At 44.5% G+C, this 20,936-nt stretch overlaps 1 protein-coding gene across 2 annotated transcripts in view; it reads right to left on the reverse strand.

Moving 5' to 3' along the window:
- The window catches only part of MYH15 (myosin heavy chain 15), an 89,647-nt gene that overhangs the window by 33,519 nt on the left and 35,192 nt on the right, over positions 1 to 20,936 (reverse strand). The window contains exons 33-43 of one of the 2 annotated variants that reach the window (XM_062623899.1): positions 20,387 to 20,736; positions 19,742 to 19,866; positions 17,357 to 17,472; positions 15,540 to 15,732; positions 14,638 to 14,841; positions 13,226 to 13,351; positions 11,613 to 11,783; positions 11,014 to 11,118; positions 9,752 to 9,847; positions 9,106 to 9,243; positions 7,274 to 7,405 (exon numbers count right to left, since the gene is read on the reverse strand). In XM_062623899.1, the coding sequence (XP_062479883.1) occupies positions 7,388 to 7,405; positions 9,106 to 9,243; positions 9,752 to 9,847; positions 11,014 to 11,118; positions 11,613 to 11,783; positions 13,226 to 13,351; positions 14,638 to 14,841; positions 15,540 to 15,732; positions 17,357 to 17,472; positions 19,742 to 19,866; positions 20,387 to 20,736 (1,642 nt within the window). In that variant the 3' untranslated portion in view covers positions 7,274 to 7,387. Of the gene's footprint in view, positions 1 to 7,273; positions 7,406 to 9,105; positions 9,244 to 9,751; positions 9,848 to 11,013; positions 11,119 to 11,612; positions 11,784 to 13,225; positions 13,352 to 14,637; positions 14,842 to 15,539; positions 15,733 to 17,333; positions 17,473 to 19,741; positions 19,867 to 20,386; positions 20,737 to 20,936 lie in introns of those variants that run through there. The other variant, XM_062623900.1, reaches the window with a different exon arrangement.

The raw sequence follows: 20,936 nt of genomic DNA on the forward strand, positions 1-20,936 counted from the left end.
ACAGGAAAGAATTTCTTCCTTATATCCAATCTAAACTTCCCGTTTAAGTTTTAACCCGTTACCCCTTGTCCTGTCACTACAGTCCCTAATGAAGAGTCCCTCCCAGCATCCCTATAGGCCCCTTCAGATACTGGAAGCTGCTATGGGGTCTCCACTCAGCCCTCTCTTCTCCAGGCTGAACGTCACGCTCTCTAGTGCCCGAGCACGGTCCCCAGGTGCCATCACCGCTGCTGCAGCAATCACCTTCCTGACAATTAACATGAAAGGGTTTGTTCAACAAAGCCGGGCAAAATAAACGGCTAAGAGAAAAAGTTTTATAAGCCCAAAGAGGGAGAAGAGGAAGCAAAACGAGTGGATGCTTTATGATTCACGCTAGAGAATTTTGGGGTAGGAAAGGACTTGTAAATGTTTAAGCCATAGTATGCAAAGGTGAGGCAGCGAAAGGGACGGGGAGACGCCAAGTTCTGCGGCTTTGGGAGTGCTGTATATTCATCTTCTTTATATATATATACACACACAAATCCTGCCTGCATGAAACACCTGAAACAATAAGATTGATTTTCTTGGGCTACTTGTGAAACCATAAGAGGGAAAAAAACCCTGTTGTCCTTGTAACAGCTCTATGGTGTACGGCATGGGGAAGGAATACGATATGTGTATAACGACTAAAACACAGTGTTTTTTGCTACTTCCTAAGACAATTTTGGATGTTTAGAATGAGGGAACCTTGTTCCTTTGGACCGTTTCTCAACAAGTGAAGTCTGGAGTTAGCATTTGATTGTAAGGGTTTCACTGAGGGGAGGCAGAGATTGAGTTCTCTTTGCGATACAGAACCTGCTCCCTGAAGGGTTCAGTGGTGAAGCTGTGGAAAGCTAGTATCATTGGAGCTAGGACAAGAACTCAGCAGCGTGTGCTTAACGTGGGGCTTTTAGAACTTTACACATTTGTTTGTCTTGTTTGCTTGTTGGTAAAACTCGAAATCCTCAAGCATTTGAAGACAGGCTGAGAAAGCTGGGGCTGTTCAGCCTGGAGAAGAGAAGGCTGCATGGAGACCTCATAGCAGCCTTCCAGTATCTGAAGGGGGGCTATAGGGATGCTGTGGAGGGACTCTTCATTAGGGACTGTAGTGATAGGACAAGGGGTAACGGGTTCAAACTTAAACAGGGGAAGTTTAGATTGGATATAAGGAGGAAATTCTTTCCTGTGAGGGTGCTGAGGCACTGGAATGGGTTGCCCAGGGAGGTTGTGAATGCTCCATCCCTGGTGGTGTTCAAAGCCAGGTTGGACAGAGCCTTGGGTGAGATGGTTTAGTGTGAGGTGTCCCTGCCCATGGCAGGGGGGCTGGAACTGGATGATCTTAAGGTCCTTTCCAACCCTGATTATTCTATGATTCTAGGATTTTCAGTCCTCTTAAGTATGTATGCTTGAAATGTGCTGCTGTTACCTTGAAAAGGAATTAATCAGAATCCTTTTTACCAAGGAATAGGTAATTTTTGTTGCACATGTATACTTTATGCCTGTAAAGACCCCAGACCCACTGCAGACTGGCCAGAGCCTCCACTCCTCAGGTTTTCCTGCAGACCAACAAACCTTTTGCTCGACACACTAAGATTTGTGTTGAACGTGGAAGCTTTCAGCTAACTAGTTCTAGCTCTGTGTTTCAGCACAGCGCTTGCAATGGAGTACACCTACATGATGTGAAGTAGCCTGCGCTGTCCCTGTCCAGGCTTCACTCCCTGATGCAGCCCCAAAAGGCATCACAGAGGTACTGTTGGAACGATGTTACTCAGAGCATCACTGCCAGTTGGCTGTGATTGTCTATTGTATGTGGCAGATCACTCACAAAGGGAAATTTAGTATTGATTGCATTTTCTGAAATTCAAACACCCAGCACAATGTATTGTATCAATCAAGTTGGAAGTGATGGGCAAATGAGCAAAAAATCCAATCAAACATGATGTACATAATGCAGGGAGAAAAGTAGGTAGATCCTGGCGATGGCTGCTACCATGGAACAAAATTGTACACCATAAGTGCTTGTTTTGATCTTGCATCATCTCTCTCCGGTTTAATGTTTTGGTGCCCCTCTGTTGTTTGGTTTGGGGTTTCTTTTCCACCCCTAAAAGTGAGAATACGTAAAATAAGCACACTAGCTTTACAAAAGAAATAACATGCAAAAATCCATGGGGTGTAACACTCACATCCACTACAAATACCGTCACACACCAGTCAAAACTAGTCCATACCATTAAAACCTGGCTAACAGTCCTGGCTAAACTTATGCCCTGTGTAAGTTAGGTATGGCACCTAATCTTTGGGTAGAAGAAAAGGACCAGTAGCAGCTCTTTAAACTCTTTGCAAAGCATTTGGTTCGGGAGGTAATTCCACCGCTGCAGCACGCTGTGTTTCAGAATAGCATGGCTGGGTGGAGGAAGAGTGGGGCCTGTCAGTTGAGGTACCATTATTCCTTTCTCATTGCCCACAGGAGCTTCCAGTTCATTGTTATTTAAAAGATAAACCAGAAGGTATGATGGGTGAGCCTCCTCCTTTGCATTCCTACGCTAGACTTCCATACGTGCGCTTTTGGAAGTTCAGCTGATTGTGACCTGTTGAAGACTAAGTTCTTTGTATCTGCAGCATTTGCAAATGCAGGCTAATTCCCTACCCCACAAAGTCAAATGTTGCAGTAATCAGAAGTACATTTCAGTAAGCAGAAAAAGCTGGCTTGATAGGGGATGTCTTACAGCAGCTTGGAAATTGTACTTAATCATTCAGTGTCCTGTTCATGAATGATGAAGGCTCGTGTTCCCTAGCCCTGTGAGAACACTGAGGGCGATCACTTTATTAAAAGTGATCAGCAAGGGATTACACGTGAGAAGAGGCCTCAACCATTATGATATGTATAGCATTGCATAATGATCTTAAGGCCAAAAATCTGGGCCAAGACTGTTGCAAACAAAAGTCATGATGCAAAGGAACGACAGTCCTTAATAAACTGTACAAAGGGAATTATATAATGAGAGTACATCTTTTGTTTGTGCTTAAACAGGTTTTCTCCCCTCATTTCATGCTGTCAGTTTAGCATGAGTCTATTGTGAACTGGAGAAGACATGAAGGGAGAGTGTCCTGGGTTCATTGTACTTCCCTTCAAGTGCATCCTTAATTGCCGAGGTTGAGTGCTGGGGGTGCATGGGAGTGGAGAGCAGCAAGCACTGTTCATGTTTGAGCAATCCGCAGCTCATTTTGTTAGTTAAGGAAAAAAGGACTATGAGATTTTAACTCACCATTTTATCCTCCTCCTCAGCTTCACTGGAAATTCAGTTCAAGTAAATAACTGGTACATTTCAAGCTCTCCTGTTTCTTAGGGAATACTTGTTTCATTGGATCAAGAGCAGTTCCCTTGTGAGATGTGCATGGCTGCTTCCATTGCCCTGATTTCCCTGTAAAGTGTACCCAGACACTCTCAGTTCCTAATCCACTGCATGTGCTTCAGAACATGAGTGCAGTTTTCAGTTTACGTAGGACAGCTTACAACATGGAAGGTTTCAAGTATGGTACAAAGCCACAAGAGCCCTGTAACTGTCTATTTTGTTAATCTATCCTTCTGATCCACAGGAGAAAAAGGCATATCTCATGTGTTTGAATTTCCCTGCATCCATCTATCCTCCTGCTAGAACACCCTGAAAACATACTGCTTTCCTTTTCCTTGTAAAATAGCACAGTGGGGTACAGTTTTGGTTTGTCCTCATGGGTTTCAGTCCTGCAGCTCTGATCATTCAGCCCCACACACCGAAAGCAAGTGTCAGAATAACATATAGTTCCTTCTGCAGCAGATTGCCACGCTCCACAGTCTCCTCTGGTTTTGCTTCCTTTGCAGCAAATCCCTGCTGTCACATCGGTAGCTGTGCTGTGATATTAATTTGTCTGACACTGGTATGTCATATATTAGCTGTTAGTTCCACTGAACCTGCTCTTTCCTTCCTTTCTTTAAAGCTATGCATTCATTGTGTTTCACACGTGTGAAGTACCTAAGTCCGCCAGAGCTGAAAATCGTTTCTAACTAAATACAAGCTTTTAGTCTGTTAATGCAATTGCATTGTAACAGTTTTATCCTTTGCGCTTCAAATGTGAAAGTTGCATTTTGCCTCTGCTCCCAACATGTGGAATTTCATGCTACTTCACTTGTGGCTTAGACCAGACTGAATCACTTTCATTTTTGAGCCCCCCAGTTAAAGCAGAAGCAGGCAAATGACACCACCATAATTTGGTATATGATGCCAAATTAGGTATTTTTGACATTAGATTATGTTATTTATTGGTATCAGGTACCAATTGGATATTTTTTGATGCAAGATAGGTTTGCTTTTAAAATCTTCAGATGCTTCTGGAAATATACTGTGATGCTTGAGTATACCAAAATCATGACATGTGTTTTTATGTTGGTCTGTAGTTGTATCAGACTCCAGAAGAGAGTCAGAACATGTCTAGATAACCTGCACAGTACTTTCCAAGGAAGTTGCAGGGAGTTCTTCGATTATCTGTTTCAGACCAGCTGTCTAATGCGGGAGGAAGCAGCACTGCAATTCCTTGTGGATTTAGCAATGAGACTGCTGTCAGTGAAGGTCTCACAGAAACGCAGTGATTTCAGTGCTGGCCTCCTACAATGGCACATCTCACTCCTGCCAGCCTCGAGTCCGGATTAACCAAAGTGATTTTTCGCTGATCTTGGATGATCTCACTGCAAGCAGCAGTGGAGAGTATCTGTGCAATGCTTCAGTGCCTCACTACACAACGCTTACTGTGAGAGCTCTGCAAGTTGGGAAGTTGCCCCTCCTTCCAGTTTGGAGATGGGCACCGGCAAGGGGACCGCAGAGCCAAAGCGACAGTCAGACAGAGCGAGAAACATCACCTTGAGCAATTAATACAAGGGTGTAGAAGGGAGGTTTTATTATTGTTGTCCCGTGGAGAAAGAAACGTTACTCAAGATGGATTTATTTAAAGACCTGAAGTTTCTTGTTTTCAGTCAGCAGCTTCCTATGGCAAGGGTCTCAAAAGCAGTGGCTGCCCTCAGTTACCACCAACGGCCCTCAGAGCTGAGGACACAGGGAGACTCTCAGGATCATGTCTTAGATGCTCTGCTGATAGCAAATATGGTCTTTAAAGGTGACAGGGAAGCCCTAAGGTGTGATAGGAATTTGCCTGCAGAAGAAACGTTGAGGAGAACACACAGTTGTTGCTTTCAAAGCTTTCACTCTACACAGCAGGTGGTGTTTTACACCTGGGGTTGTATGTTTATATGCATGCCTGTGTTTTTTATGAGCTGGAGTACATTTCCAGTGGTGAAGTCTTAGTTAACAGTTATTTCCGTCTCCAGTTTCAAGACTGGGACTTCCTGATTGCTTTCCTAGCTCTTGAAAACTCTTACTGAAGGTTAAAAAAGATAGATAGACTCCATATTTCTATAATTAAAGTGCAAACAAGGTAGAGATTTGTTCAGAAATAGAATGTTTGGGATGCAGCCCAAAGGGGAAAAAAAAGAATCCCCAAACGTTCCAACAGTAACATAAGCATTTTATGCAATTACAATCACCTAAAAGACCAGGCACTAATGAGAACTTGAAGCAAGCCGGTAGTACCTGAAAAAGAGGCAACATAGCAGAGAAAGGGCTAGAATAGGTGATAAGAACTGCATATTCTTTATTTCCTTCCTCCTCCCCTATTGTAGCTTAGTTACAGCCTGAAAACTTGATGTCAGGTGTGTTTTAAATGGCAGTAGCTATATGCGAGCTAGAGGAGGGGAGTTAAAGCAAACAGTTAAGTCAGACAAACACACTTTCTTGCAGCTCAAATTCCAGCATGATCTTCTTTGTCCTGTGAACCTAGCATCGTGCTTCTGAAGTGGAAAGCATCAAACACCTCCAAGGAGTTACACACTTAACTGATGCTCAAATTCATGTATGTTTACTGGAGACAGATGCAAGCACCTGCCCAGTCCATGGAAGAAACAGGAATGTTTCTGCACTGTTATGTGGGGGTTAAAACCTGAACAGGGGAAGTTTAGATTGGATATAAGGAGGAAGTTCTTTCCTGTGAGGGTGGTGAGGCACTGGAATGGGTTGCCCAGGGAAGCTGTGAATGCTCCATCCCTGGCAACGTTCAAGACCAGGTTGGACGAGGCCTTGGGTGATACGGTTTAGTGTGAGGTGTCCCTGCCCATGGCAGGGGGGTTGGAACTGGATGATCTTAAGGTCCTTTCCAACCCTGACTATTCTATGGTTCTGTGTTTGTTTTACTCAGATAATGTTAAAATGGAAAATACTGACTAGATAGTGAGTGTGTCTTGTTCTGTTCCCATACGGGATTCAGTTTACACATTAGTACTTCTTACAAGCATTTTTTATCTTCCTAGAAACGCAAAAGGAGTCTTATGAGCACCTTGACACAGTGGGAGAAAATCCCTCTCTGCACACACAAATGCTGCTGAAAAGAACAGAGTTCCTTCACCTTCCCTGTCTCTCTCCAAGCCACACGGAAATGCGATTGTCTGAGCAACGGTAGCAAGCAACTGAACTGGTAGAAAGAAGAAATAAACATAAGTCAATTGACACTTGAATGTGGGGAGTCAGCATGGAACATGAGAACTTGGGTATGCTAAAGGGGCAGCAAAGAACTTCCCATAGAAAAAGAATCAGTTTTGTGGGATTTTCTCCCCCCCCCCCCCCCAGTATGAGGGAAGGAGAAGGGTTCCTGTTTTGCACTTCATTAAGTATCTTAATGTCAAGCAGAGACAACGTACCTGTTCAAAAGATCTAAGAGAACACCCTGTTCCTGAGTACAGGTGGTCCTGACGGAACACGTCTCTCCACAGCATCTCCTATCTATCTCTCCTGCAGCTGGCGAACAAAAGTGCTTTGGAAGCTGTGGAAGCTTCTAAACTGTTCATAAGCAAGAGGTGACTTTCTGCTCTCCTACAAAACTTGTACAGACTGCGACTGGCAGGACAGAGGGAAGCTGGGTTATCCCAGGTTTGATGCTGTGCCCTGCCCTGCCCAGCTTTAATCTGTGCTGCTTTAACAGTCTGCATGCGAAATACGTAAGCGCTGTGAAGCATGACTGGATTTGCCCTTGGTTTTGATTTTGTCAGAGATCTGCCAATTAGTATTTGTTCCAACATAATGAAGTGGGCTGTTGGCAAGATGTAATCCTTTATTGATCCCTGGGGCTTGGCAAAACAGAAACAGAAATAAATGAATGGAATACACTATGCAGTCTCTTTGGATTTTCACTTGACGTTTATTTCTGTAAGTGCTTATTTATCTCTACATCTGTTTTCAGTTGTGCCCGATTATATCGAGCATCTTCTCATATCTGTCAGCTTGGACTGCATTTACTCCTCTTCATGAACCTGAAATGAAATGGAGATAGCATACAACAGTTAAAAATGGAAGCATTGAGGGGGTGTTAGAGTAAGTTCACAAATAAATGACAAAAGCTTCTCCTCAGTAATTCTTCTGAGTTTGTATCTGAAATAGACTAGCACCAACCGAGCCAACCTTTGCCATCGTGCTTCAGCTAATAATACTGGTTTCTTGTCCTCATGCTAGAGCACACATCCCTTTGATAGCAGATGACTTCTATACAGCTCTGTTTCAATAGGTGGTGGTGGTTGTTCCGAATCACTCCCACCTCCCACTGTTTCCAGGAACATGGGCTCTAGTGGCAGTAGCCAAGGTATTTCTAATGCCAGAGAATTCAAGCAGTCTCTCCAGCACCTTTCTCTCCCCAGTGGAGATGCGTCATGACTTTTGGGACAGCACTCACTGCCCAAAAGTGTTTCCTGGCAGCTACAGCCATTACTAGCATCAGACTAATAAAAGCAGGCAGTAAAAACCTTTCTACAGCTTCTGCATAACTGAGGCAGAAAGAGGGTACTAGTAAGTACTCAGTGTTAAACAGCACGCAGTATTAGACAAAAATGAATTACTGTCATGGTTCACCTATTCCAGTATCCATATTATTTATATGGAATCATACAAAGAAGAATATGTGGGAATTCTTTACTCTTAAAAGCTGTGAAACTTTGAGCTTCAACGACAGCACGGCTTTCATCGTGCATGGATGTGTGAGAGGTCAGATCTTCACGCGGTGTTAGTGTACCTCTGCTCTAGTCAGCGGAGCCACAATCATTTAGATCAGTCGAAGGCGACTTTATTAGTCCAATATAAAAGCAGAAACTGGACCGTTTCCTCCCACAGAATAGTGGGTACAGAAGAGAGGAGGAAGGTGCTGGGATCAAGTGGGATAAAAATACAAAAATTATACAAAAAGGTGTTTTTTTTCCCCTCTTCCTTGACTCAGGAACTGTCAACCCCATAAAACTTAAGACGTTAAGCATGGCAGGTTGCTTCAGTTGCAAGTGAAATAGGTAAAGCACTGACCCAGCTTTACTTTCTATCACTCCCACAAGGCAAGCACAGATAAGCAAAGGTTTGCTTTCAGTTCCAGACCAAGTTCTTAGGCACCTTTTAGTCTCATCACTATTTTTCTACTACCATTCTGCTCAAGTGCGAAACACCACAAATGCATTTCTAAGTACTAATGATTTCCCAGCACCTAAGTGACTAATCACTGGTATTTTCTTCTCATCCAGCTCTTCAAATCAATACAAGTTCAGTGAAAGAGCCATGTTCAAATATCTGGCAATCTGCTAGCACAGTGATCCCCAGCCTGTATCACATACATAGAAAGCCACATCAATGGAGTGAGAAAGAGATGGAGCTTTTAAATATCCCTTGGGAAAAAGGAGAAAAAAAGAAAGAAAAAAGAGAAAACCACCCAAACCAAACCAAAATCACCGGTTTTAAAACTTCTGGTTGCTGAACACAGAGATTAAATGACAACATCAAGAGGGCAGAGAGCATTTTGCCTAAGCATCAGGTTGCTGTCCTAAATGTTAGGCTTACCTTCATGTTAAAACAACAGGTAGACTGACACTCAAAAATGTAGCAAACAACAATTCTAGTCCCTGTAACAGATCTTCCTGCATACATAGTATCCATTCTTGCGTGTTAAACACTCACATATACCCATAGAGCATAACCATACCTTTTTCATGCCGATATCTCGTGACTTGCTCCTCAGCTTATTAACTTGAGATTCGGCTATTTCAGCCCTTTCTTCAGCATCATCCAGGTCATGTTGCTGTTTTCTGTACTTGGAAAGGTACAGATTGGCTTGAGCTTCCTGGTGAGAGAAAACAGTGCAGCTGATTTCCTCCTGTCCATGCGAAACAAAGCTTTTCATTTCAAGTGGGTGAGAAGTGCTCAGTGTGAGGAGGTAACAGCCCTATGGGAACCATTTGCCTCCTGGAGAGCTGAGATTGTTGTTTTACAGAGCCCATGTTTCCAATGGCACTCTCCATGGTAAGTGAGCTGGGAGGCTCTCAACATCCCTTCTGAGGGACTAGGAGCAGAAAGTCTTCCCTGTTCCCTGCCTTCCCTTGCAAATGATACTGCAATTTTAAGATAAAATCGAATACCTTTTCTTAAATATAATCCACACACAAGCTATATACTTTATTTTATATATATATTATAAATACATTTGTACAGACAGGGTTTATATGGATATAAATACAAATATTAATACACTCGTGAGAAGTGTATTTGTACTCAAAGCTTCTATGCATTGAAGACTGTGGATTTAGAACAACAGATTTCTCACAGATAAAAAGGCCCAAATAGCTACTTACAGCTTCCTCTGCTTGGTGCTTGTAGCTCTTCACTTTTAATTGGAGCTTGTCAATCAGATCCTGCATCCTGGCCAGATTCTTCTTATCTTCTTCTGACTGTATCAAAACACCATGGGGTTGAGAGTGTAAAAAGGCCTAAAGCATCTCCCACAGTGCAATAGCTATGGGTGCTATACATACTGTTCTAGAAGTGTATAGTTCAAAGTACAAGCAAGCCATATTGTTTGATCACCCTATGTATAGATGAGAGAAAAATTTCTATAGGATGATTGAAGACATCAGTAAAGCTCAGGGCTAAAAGAGAGTGCCCTCTCCATTTATATGTATGTAAGTATAGACATACATAAATACAGGTATATATATGCATGCTCTTTCAGAGGTATACACATACATAAGCACAGAGTTCCTCACTCAGGAGTGAGAAGCACTCTTGTCATTGTAAAGCAAGTCATTATTTAATGAAACAGACTTATGGGCAGGCCCCAAAATGTGTAATTTGCATATTTTAAAGTCCGTTTTGGAGGCATTTCTAGTAAAAGGGGACAGGTTTAAGCTGTCACACTCCATAAGCAGAAGGACTGGCTAATTCTGCCCGTGCACTGTATCCCAAGAGAACAACCGTCAGCCTCTGCATACAGTAGTCAAACAACAGTTAGGAGGCTCAATAATCTCCTACAGCAGATGGATGGGATTATCTTCTTAAGAATGCTGTTGAAAGCAAAAGGATCAGTGTTCTGTGCTGAAGACCTTTTCCAAAAGGCAGGCAGCAACAGCAGCTGTTGGCAAACCTGCAGGAGGCTGGAGACTAGACCTTGCTGCTCAGCCATAGGTGACAGCCCTGGGACTGGGCAACCCTACACTGAATGATGCATTAGAGTCAGCTGAATCCTCCTGACTCTTTTTAGCAACATCAGCACAGCTGAAAGACAGCTGGGCTCTTTCTTCACTCACAGTGAAAATAATAGTCATCTAAGCCTGCTCCATATTAATACTGTGCTAAAACTGTCCAAATCCCAGCAATAGAGGCTTCCTAACACCAGCTATGAATGAATCAGGAATTATGAATGAATTAGGAATGAGTCAGGCAAGATGATGGTAGCCCTAGGGAGATGTTCCTCCTACCCCTGAAGCTTCCTGCAATCAGAAAGCTCTGGTAATGCTATCCTCCGTCCTTCACTGAAACACTGAGGTAACTTTAGACACTGCCTGGGAGACCACATTTGTTTCCAGTATCCTAGTGGTTACTACAGCTCCCGGCATACCTGGTAAGTCAGCTCTTTGATGCGTCTCTCAAACTTGCGGGCTCCCTTTTGGGCATCCGAATTGCGACGGAGCTCAGTCTCCAGTTCATTCTCCAGCTCACGAACCTGCCAAACCAGAAACCTCCTTGCCATTTTGCTGTATACATATAAAGGAGCAGATATTGGGTCACAGTTCAAGAAAAGCTCATTTTCTCAGCATCGGCATAGAGTCAAATTTCTGTAACAGATCAAAACAGCTTTCCATTCTGCTTTTATAAATGCATTTAAGCTGCATCGGCAGCCAAAGGAGTAGACTTTGTGAAGGCCAAAGTAACTGAAATGAAGCAAGTACTGGAGAGGCTTTTGCTGTTGATGCTGGGATTTTTTTGGTGGTGGTGGTGTTAATCAAGGGCTTGGTCGTCTGCTCTGCTACAACAGCTTAATGTGGCTGGATGAGGCAGGGGAAGCATGCCTCCAAGAACTGCTCACCTGAATTTTGGGAAACAGGAAACCATTCATAGTTTGGCCTCTATGAACTTAATCAGGCTGCCCCAGGGTACCTGACTGGTCCCAGGTCTGTAAGCAGGAGAAAGTGATCTGAAGTTGGACCACAAACTTACCCTGGATTCCAGTTTCTGGATCTGCTTCTTGCCACCTTTCAGGGCTATTTGTTCTGCTTCATCCAGTCGCTTCTGGAGGTCTTTAATGGTTTGCTCCATGTTCTTCTTCATTCTCTCCAAGTGAGCACTAGTATCCTGCTCCTTTTTAAGCTCCTCAGCCATCATTGCTGCCTGAAAAACAACCACGTTTTACAGCAGCTTTCCTATGCTCCTGGATTATGTCTCAGAAGAAATGATGGAAGATCCGTCTTTGGTTATTCCTATTTGGATCGTTCACTGTACCCAAAGCTCCAGAGCATATGTGGTGTGTGTATATCTTACCTGGCCAGAGAAAATGGAAGGACAGCCTTGGAGGCCTTTTTTTACCAGCATTAGAATATGCTGTGATTTAAGATTACCCCCTCCCTTTCTTTTTCTCTGTTTCTTTTGGTATGTGTGCTATATCGTGTCCTCATTTATAGTGCTACAAGTAAGCTTGTGCCATTCACTGCAGACGTTTTTCCTAGAACTTACTCAAAATCTTGGTACTTGGAGCTCTTGAAAAGTAGTAGCTTAAAAGAACTGTGAGACAACTTCCCCTGCACAGCCATAGATGAGAGCTGCCTGAGCAGCTGTAACAAGAACGCAGTTTCTGCAGCCTGTGCTGGGATAGAAGGCTCGGTGTCAATATCTTGCATAGTACCTGACCATTCTGTGAGACAGGTAACAAGGGTGCCTATTAGCTCATTCCTGCTTTGATGTTTGTGCCTGCCACCAAGAGCTGCTTACAGATTGGTACCTATCACTGAGCAGTCATCAGAAGACAGCAGTCATTGCAATCCAAGCTGGAACTGAATCAGTGACAACCAGCATCTTCTCTGCCAGGCAGTAACATTGCCTTCAGCTGACAAGCAATAAAGACTACGGTACGGCTTTGTCCAGGCATTCCAGACACATAACTCACAGAAACCTCCAGTTTTAGCTTTGCTTTTATCTGTTGGTATGATGTGATACATCAGCTGAACTCTCAGGACATGGATCTCTCTAGGCCTGTGGGAAATGAAAGTATACCTGCCCAAATTATATCTTCCCTAGAGGAAGAATGCACTGTGTTTTCTCCTGGGACCGTAGGCCTCATGTTTTCCCAATAGACACCTAGTTCTAAGATACCTCTTTGGGATTTAGTAGCTTTGTTCCTTGCATTAGATTCTGTGTACACCAGCACTAGACCAGACTGAACTGATTTAGCGCATCCGGGTGTATGAGTTACCTGAGTCAAAGACCCTGAGACTCTGAGGATCAGTGGAAACTGCATTCCTGAGAAAATAAAACCCAACCAACCAAAACAGCTCCCTCAAAAAAACCCAAAACAACGACAAGCACACACAGCAAACCAACCCAAACCAACCCAACCCAAAAACCAAAACCTAAACATCAGGAAAAGGCACATCCTCTCTTTGCAGCTCTAGTCTGCTTTATTCTGTAGTTTCATCAGTTACCTCCAGATACCTGTGGGGTGCTTTGGATGCGAGTTTTATAGCAAGCACAGAAATGGCAACCTGGGAATTACTTTCTTGGCTGTCCTAAGACCTTGCAGGACTGAAAAGAAGTGAGCAAGGAATCAGTCTACTCACATCTGTGATCGCTTTCTTTGCTTTTTCCTCTGCGTTCCTGCACTCCTGGATCGATTCCTCCACTTCATTCTGCATCTGGGAAATGTCACCCTCCAGCTTCTTCTTTTGATTGATGAGGCTTGTGTTCTTTTATTAGGTTTTCCCCAAAGGAACAGTGGAAAAGGAGGAAAAGTGATGATTAGAGACAAAACTCCTCTAAATACCGTAGCACACCAAGGCTGACTGATTTTTGCAACTCCTGGATTACAGAGAGCAGTACTTGGGAAGGGAGACCCAGGTACGTGGCAAGGGCTGGGCTTGATGAGCATATGTAGTTTCAGACTGAGGAAATGTTAAAAATGCTCTCCAAGCCGTAAATATTTAGGTTTTGGTTCAAATAAACTAAATAAGCCATGGGCTGAAACAGAAGAATTAATAAGGCAGTTTCTTTTGGGGAAACTAATGGTCCATAATCAGTTAGTCAATGAGGCGATTGAAAGAGAAGCCCCATGTCATCAATGGGCTGGAGGAAACATTGCAAAAGGTTGCCAGCCTGTAGCTCATTTTCGTTTCTTTCTGACCATGATGAAGAGAAGCTTTAGTTTTGTAGCAAAAAATGCTGTTAAGTCATAGAATCATAGAATAGTTAGGGTTGCAAATGACCTTAAGATGATCCAGTTCCAAACCCCCTGCCATGGGCAGGGACACCTCACACTAAAACATGGCACCCAAGGCTTCATCCAACTTAGCCCTGAACACTGCCAGGGATGGAGCATTCACAGCCTCCCTGGGCAACCCATTCCAGTGCCTCACCACCCTCACAGGAAATAACTTCTTCCTTATATCCAATCTAAACTTTCCCTGTTTAAGTTTTAACCCATTACCCCTTGTCCTGTCATTCCCCTCCATGGCCCTGTAAAAACTGCAGTGCCCATCTTGATCTACCCATCCAAGCCCAAAGGCCCCTCTTAACAAAGATCTCGGACACAGACGGGTGTGGGGGGGGTAGCTTCTTGCCCTGCACAATACAACTGTTGTTAGAACCCAGCCTCTGCAGTCCCTCATTGCCAGATCCCAACTGCACCAACACAGTGCCTGTGTCACTCCTTCAAAGAAACGCCCCACCGTCCCAGACATGGCTTGACTAAAGCGGGAAGCTGGTTTTACAGCATGGAAGAAGGAAGAAAATTTACTCTGGTTATCTTCCAGCACTGCTTTTTCTGGAAACCATTTTAAGCAGTTGGCTGATTCATCAATTCCAGCTACCTTGAAGGGAGGGAGGTGGCGTATCTACAGAGTGACTTACCTCCTCTCCCTCAGTCTCAGCCTGAAGGAGGGCAAGGTATGTCTGACCTGTGACAGCCCTGGACAAACTGTCAGTGATTCGCTGACAAGGCTCAGTTCAAACCCAGTGAGCACAGAAAAAAGCCAACCTGAGTGTGAAGCAGGTTCACACGTTCAGTGGCTTCCAGCAGTTCGTGCTCTGCCAGCTTCCTCGCGCGCTCAGTCTGGTCCAGCAAAGCCCTCAGCTCGTCCAGCTCCGACTGGAGAAGGTTGTTCCTTCTGTCAGAGACCGCCAGCTGCTCCTTCAGGTCTTCATTCACGTGCCCCGAGTCATCCAGCTGCACCTGAAGCTCCTATAACAAAGCAGATGTTTGGTTTCTTACCAGCGCATTTCCACTGCAAGCCGCTGTGCTTACATAGGAGGACCCCAGCTTGCAGAGGTTGCACAGGGCACACCTTGAGAATTTCAGTGCTGCTTAATTGGAGAAGGGCTTCCTCCACACTGGAAGCTGGATAGCATCTGTGATATGTGGGGCAAGGTGGGAAAAAGCCAGTGTGCTCAAACCCATCAGAGCTCGCAGTTCTGCCCGAGGCAGTGCTAGCTGCTTCGGTGTGGGAGAGGCGATGACAGAGGAGGTGCCTTAGCAAAGCATTTTCTTAAGCTATTACAAAGCTGAAGCAAACACCAAAGCTGAATACGCACCCTCCCTGTACTGCAGCCAACTGACACGCTCCACTTCTAAAGGACTTGAAGGCTCACAAGAAAAATCACAGATTTTCAGTTCCTCGTGGTGTAGCTTTCTGTCTCTGCAGGAGGCTGTAGCCAGCAATGGTTTTGTAACTGGATCTCATCCAGCTTGTATGCAACTCTTGGAAGAAATCCTATTTTCCCTATTCCCTTATGCCAGACATAATCAATAAGGACTTTCCCTGCACATCCTTGGGAGTAGTTTCTCTCTTAATTACCATCACCGTTGCTGTTTGCTCTGTGCTAACGAAACCTGGCCTACACCTGCCATTTACTACTTGGGACTGGTAGTTGTCAGAGTACCTTTATTTGTGTCTGCAAGCCACGGGCTGACTTTGTTGCTTCTGCAGCATGCCTGTTAGCATGGCTGAGCTGGATTTCCATCTCGTTGAGGTCCCCTTCCATCTTCTTCTTGAGCCGGATGGCCTCATTTCTGCTCCTGGCCTCAGAATCAAGGGTGGACTGCAGGGAATCTATGGCGCGTTGCTGGTTTCTCCTGGAAAGGACACGAAGGGCAAATGGAGCAATTTTCCTCTCTGTGCAGGAAGGTAGAACGACATACAGGCAACAGTACTGCACTTGCTGAAAGTGTCTCAGGTAGCATAGGTTTCTAATGCCTCACTGCTCTCTAACTGGCTAGTGTGCTTCACACCCTCAGCTAGCTCCTGGTCTGTAAGCACCTGTATCATCCTTCTCCCATGTTTCCTTTGTCAACAAGGGAGCAAGGAGTTCTCTCAGCTCTCTTTTAAACTCAGGCAAGCAGAGGTTTGACCATAGCAAGAAGCACTTGAAGCATGGATGTTTACTGGATCAAGTTTTAACATCTCAGCCTTTTTATGAAGGCGTTAGTGGAGGGGATTAATCAAAGTGAAGGTAGGCAGCTACATTCTAAGCTAGTTACTCTGAGTGCTCTTTATAGTAAATGGCATGTGTAGGCTACAATTTATTGTGTCTTAAAGTACGCTTGGGAAAAAAGCCATTTCTTACGTTACTTATAAGGGGAAGAATTCAGGAACAGAAACCTGTGTTACGGACATCTAAAGTTGGAAGAGATTAAGCCTACCCAATTAACAGGCTTGTCCCCATGCGAAAGGCAGCTTAGTGTCAATTTTAAGATGGCAAAACAAATACAGACAGGTGCTTAATTTTCTTGACTCTATGACAGTCAAGTCCCACGATGAAAGTTTTGCTTCTTACAAGCAGAGAGAACTCAAAGCACAGAACATGACTCACACAGGGAAACATTTATCTCGCTCTGGCCAAGTTGTGCTGAAAGCGTAGGAGTTCTGGGAAATTACAGAGGCAACAAGGAAAACCTTGAGGGCCTTATTGCTTCAGCAAGATACTGAACTGTGCCCTAGACTCCCAGGGAGCAACACAGCACGGCTGCTGAACAGCTTAGCAGCAAAACAACTCCTAACGACACTGAAGCAAAAAGCACTTATTAGGAGAGCTTGTCCTGAGACCTCTGTAATCCAGACATCAGCAGGACATCAGAAGACAGCATCTTCTGATGGGGATAGTATCTTCTGAAAGGGATGAAACATTCTTGGCTTTGAAGCAATTGACATATCAACCCTTGTATATACCCTGGCCAAGGTGGGTCTTGGACTTCCCCTTTCCGTACCCTTTAACCTGTCTACAATGACACGCTGCTTGGATTGATAGCGTTGCAACACTGACTAATTCAAAAGCAGAGTTTTCTGAGGGACTGCGCACATACGCTGCTGAAAATCAGATTGCCACTTGTGCTGGGTGGGAGGGGAGAGACAAAAGACATCGCCCTCCTCTCATCTAATTGCTTTCCATTTTTCCTGTTTATCCCTTTCACCCACAAGCTCCTCTCCTTTTATAATTCATACGTTCTGTAGCTCTGCAGTTCTCCCTGCTTACCTAAATGGTGTACACATAATGGCAAGCTCCTCACGTCCTCCCACAATCAGTGTAGCTATGACTGCATAAATTAACTGTGTTCAGATAGCAGGTTTGAGCATCGCTGAGGCAGTGCTGCTTGCACTGGCATAACTACCTATGGTCCGTTTGAATGGCTCGGGTCTTGAGACTGTTTCTGGTCTTTTGAGACTTTCCCCTTAAAACCCACGCTGTTTCCTGCACAGTACCTTATATTTTCCATTTCTTCCTCCTTTTCTGTCAGTTTCCTTTCAAACTCTGCTTTAAGCTGAGAAAGTTCAAGCTGAAACCGAAGGGTCTTACTTTCTTCATGCTCCAAAGCTCCCTGAAATAGAAAGCACCAAGAGCTTGCACACCAGGAGTTGGGCTCTGGTTGGTTTTGTTTTTCAAATGACAAACTGCTGCACAAAGATGATCCCTTCGCACTTTTCTTCCCGTTCCCAACAGCACTATTTCTTCATTGCCTCTCTCTAGGGAAGGACATGAACAACTTACATGGCAAAACAATGCATTTATTTGCTTTCTAATGTAACTTGGCAGTTGGAAAACTGAGCAGCAAGCTCCTCAGAGGACAAATTGTTAAAGAATCCATGGTTCACAGAAACAAAACCAAAACCCACCTTAGGCCCTGCCTACATGGTTTTGATATCAACAGATGTTCTCTGTTTCACACCCCTGTATGGGCACCCTCGTGGGCCTCTAAGAGATAGTCAAAAGCTAAACCAAGATGGTAGCTGGGAGGGTGAAGGGGATCCACACATCCCCCAGAGCACAAAGCTCTCTCCAAATCATGAAGTGTTGAAAGCCTCCCAGTTATACAATCTTATTGGGCAATGTGACTTGAAGGAAAGAAATAACAGACATCAGCTCTATGTGACAGAGTGCAAAAATACTCTGTCTGCTCTTTCCACTTAACATGAAGACAAGTCTATGAAACAGGAGAGGCTTGTTCCTACATCTCTGTTCCTACATTTCAAGAACTAAGCTAATAGCCCCTAGTGAAATAACAGAGCCTCTGACTTCCAGGTCTTACATAACCAGCCTCAGTGGCATTCTGCCTCCTTACTGCTCGCATCAAACTGGGAAGGAAAGCGCAGAATTGAGCACCATGTATTTTGGAAGTGCTCTCTGAAGGGCAGAATTGCACAGGATTCCCTCAAGAGATGAGGGGAACAGAATGGATCTTCTGAAGACAAAGCTGTACAAAACCCTTGCCAACTCCAGTCGTCATGCAGCAGCTATAGGTCAGTCAAACCCACACTTCATGCGTAGGAGCCGCAACGTATTAGTGGGAACAGCACACAGAAGTACTGTGTCACCAGCGGTGACTGCCAGGGACCCCAGTCCACAAGGAAGGGAGAAAACCTGCATTAAACCCTTTCTTTCACAATTCAGGTAAGATACATCACCACTTTACTTTTGTTAGTTCCTAATATCACTAGCTTTAGGAAGCCATTCCACACAGCCCAGAAAAGTAAAGTGTGTCACTTCAATCCCTCAGGAACTGATGTATTCTTTCCTGGAAAAAGATATTGATAAGAGTATATAAACACTCTCCACATCTCAGAGCTGTGGAAGAAAGGCAAGCCTTTCCTCTGCTCTGATCATGAGACCTGTTTATTTGGCTGTGAAATTCCTGCAAAGTATAAAGCATCCTGTAACAGACAAAAGAGGTTGCACAGCATGTAAGGTATTAATGGATCCCTGTCACTGGGTGATGCTTGTTTTAGCAGATATTATTTAGAGTACAATTCCAGATAAATGCAGCCTTCACTAAAAATCTCTTGCTGTCTGCTGTATTGCTTCCAGCCTGCAACACCTACTCCCCTTCTTAGCTTTGCAATGTAGCAGACTGCCAAAAAGCTGACAATTGGGTGGATAACCAGGATTGCCAGTTGACTTGTCCTGTATTGTGGTTTGCTTGTTGAAAACTGGGATGAGGCATCCCTCTTGGGTACGTGCAGACTTGTCACTATAGAAATTAATGCAGAGATGCTACATGTCTTTATGAAACTCCTACAGGGAGTCAAAGATTTTCCAAGTGGCCTGTTTTCATTTGGTTTGGGACTGCTACCATTTCTTTTAAGGAGCCTGCAGTACCCAATGCAATATTTATGACCTTATAAAACTTAACGTCATCAGGAGGTTTGGTTTCTTCTTCTCTAAAACCAGGAGGTGGTGAATTTGCTGTTGGAAACCAGACACTAAAAATATCTGATAAAACAGTATAAGACCATAATTCTCAGCAGTTCCTGCTTCCTGAAAGACTGAAATACCCTGTGCTGAAGTAAGCAAGAACTGGATTTTCAGGAAGTGTGCAGAAGATGCCTGAGCTTCCTGAAAGGGGGGAAAAAAACCCCCACAACACAACAACAAAACCCCAAAACCTACAAGGCACCTCCTTTGATAGTCTAAGACTGATGGTCTTAGAGCTGACATCTCCAAAAGTCATCAGTCTCTCTACTGGCTAGCAAGGCTGGAGGAGCTGACTGCAGAGAGGGTGCGCTTGCTTATAGTCAAAACACTGGCTATGTTGTTGAGAAGACGAAAAGGGAAGACACCCTTTCCTCTCCCTTTGAGCTTTCTTTCCTTACCTCTGCTTCTTCCAGAGCCAGCTGAACTTCTGACTTTTCTTGTTCAACCTGTTTCTTGATTTTTTCTATCTCATGGAGGCTCTTGTTTCCTTCACTGATCTGATTGGTCAGATCAGAAATCTCCTCTGAAACGAAAAAAAGGATGGATTTAGGCATCCGTGTGTCCCGAACATACTGCAAGTCACAGACCTGTGCCTCAAGCTGCTACCTCAAGGGCTTGTCTGTACACAAGCGCTGCCTTACTTTCAGTTACAGCAACTTCTTTTACTTGACCAACTGAAAGTACACACTTTTTGAGGTGGTTATAGTGGTTTAGTTTTAATCTGTGTTCTGTAGGCCAGCTGCACTGCACTCTGCTTTGGGAGCTGTCTAGGCTTCATCTTTCTTGCTCCTCTCCAGACTGGCACCTCTGCCAGTGAGCTTCATGGACAGGTGAGCAAAGGGAAGCCTGCTCTCTGTCTGTACCCATTACTATGTTTAAAGCCTTCATCGCCAGCATCAGCCAGTGCCTCCAAACATAACAGAAAGCTAGTCTCAAGGATGAGATGAACGCCTTTCCCCACAGCTGCTATGGGACACCTGCATCCTTCCAGCTGTGCTGCGGTGTGGCTCTCACACTGGACATGGGACGAGAATGAAGCCTACCTTGGAGGTTCTTGTTTTCCCTTTTCAATGTCTCCAGATGGTCCAGCGCCTCCTCGTAGGCATTCTTCAGCTTGAAGAGCTCAGTGCTGAGGCCACGGGCCTCCTTCTGAGAAGCCTCCAGCTCAGCCTGTGACTCTTCGTACTTCTGCTTCCAGTCATTGATGATCTTGTCAAACCCACGCTGCTTCTTGTCCAGGGAGGCAGCGGCTGAGTTGGCCTTCTCCAGGTCAATCATCATGTCCTCCAGCTCGTTCTGCAGCCTGTGCTTTGTCTTTTCCAGGGACGAGCACTTGGCATTGGCCGCCTCGATTGCTTCTTCAGCTTCTTGCAGGCGAGCAGCAAGCTTCTTCCTGCCAGGTGGGAAGAGACAGTGAAATGGCTGAGTGCCACCACTCCTATGGTATCTAATAAAAACTGATCCCAAGCAGTGTCTCAATAAATCAGTTCTGAAAAGGAAAGCTGGGGGTAAGGAGGAGGGAAGGGGAAATTAGGCCTCTAGAGAGAAGGGATTGTGATAGGCAAAAAAACCCAGTTCAAATAATGAATGCTG

The sequence above is a fragment of the Pezoporus occidentalis genome, unplaced genomic scaffold, assembly GCF_034315485.1.
Source record: "Pezoporus occidentalis ecotype Australia unplaced genomic scaffold, CSIRO_AGI_Poc_V1 ctg26, whole genome shotgun sequence".
NCBI lineage: Eukaryota > Metazoa > Chordata > Aves > Psittaciformes > Psittacidae > Pezoporus > Pezoporus occidentalis.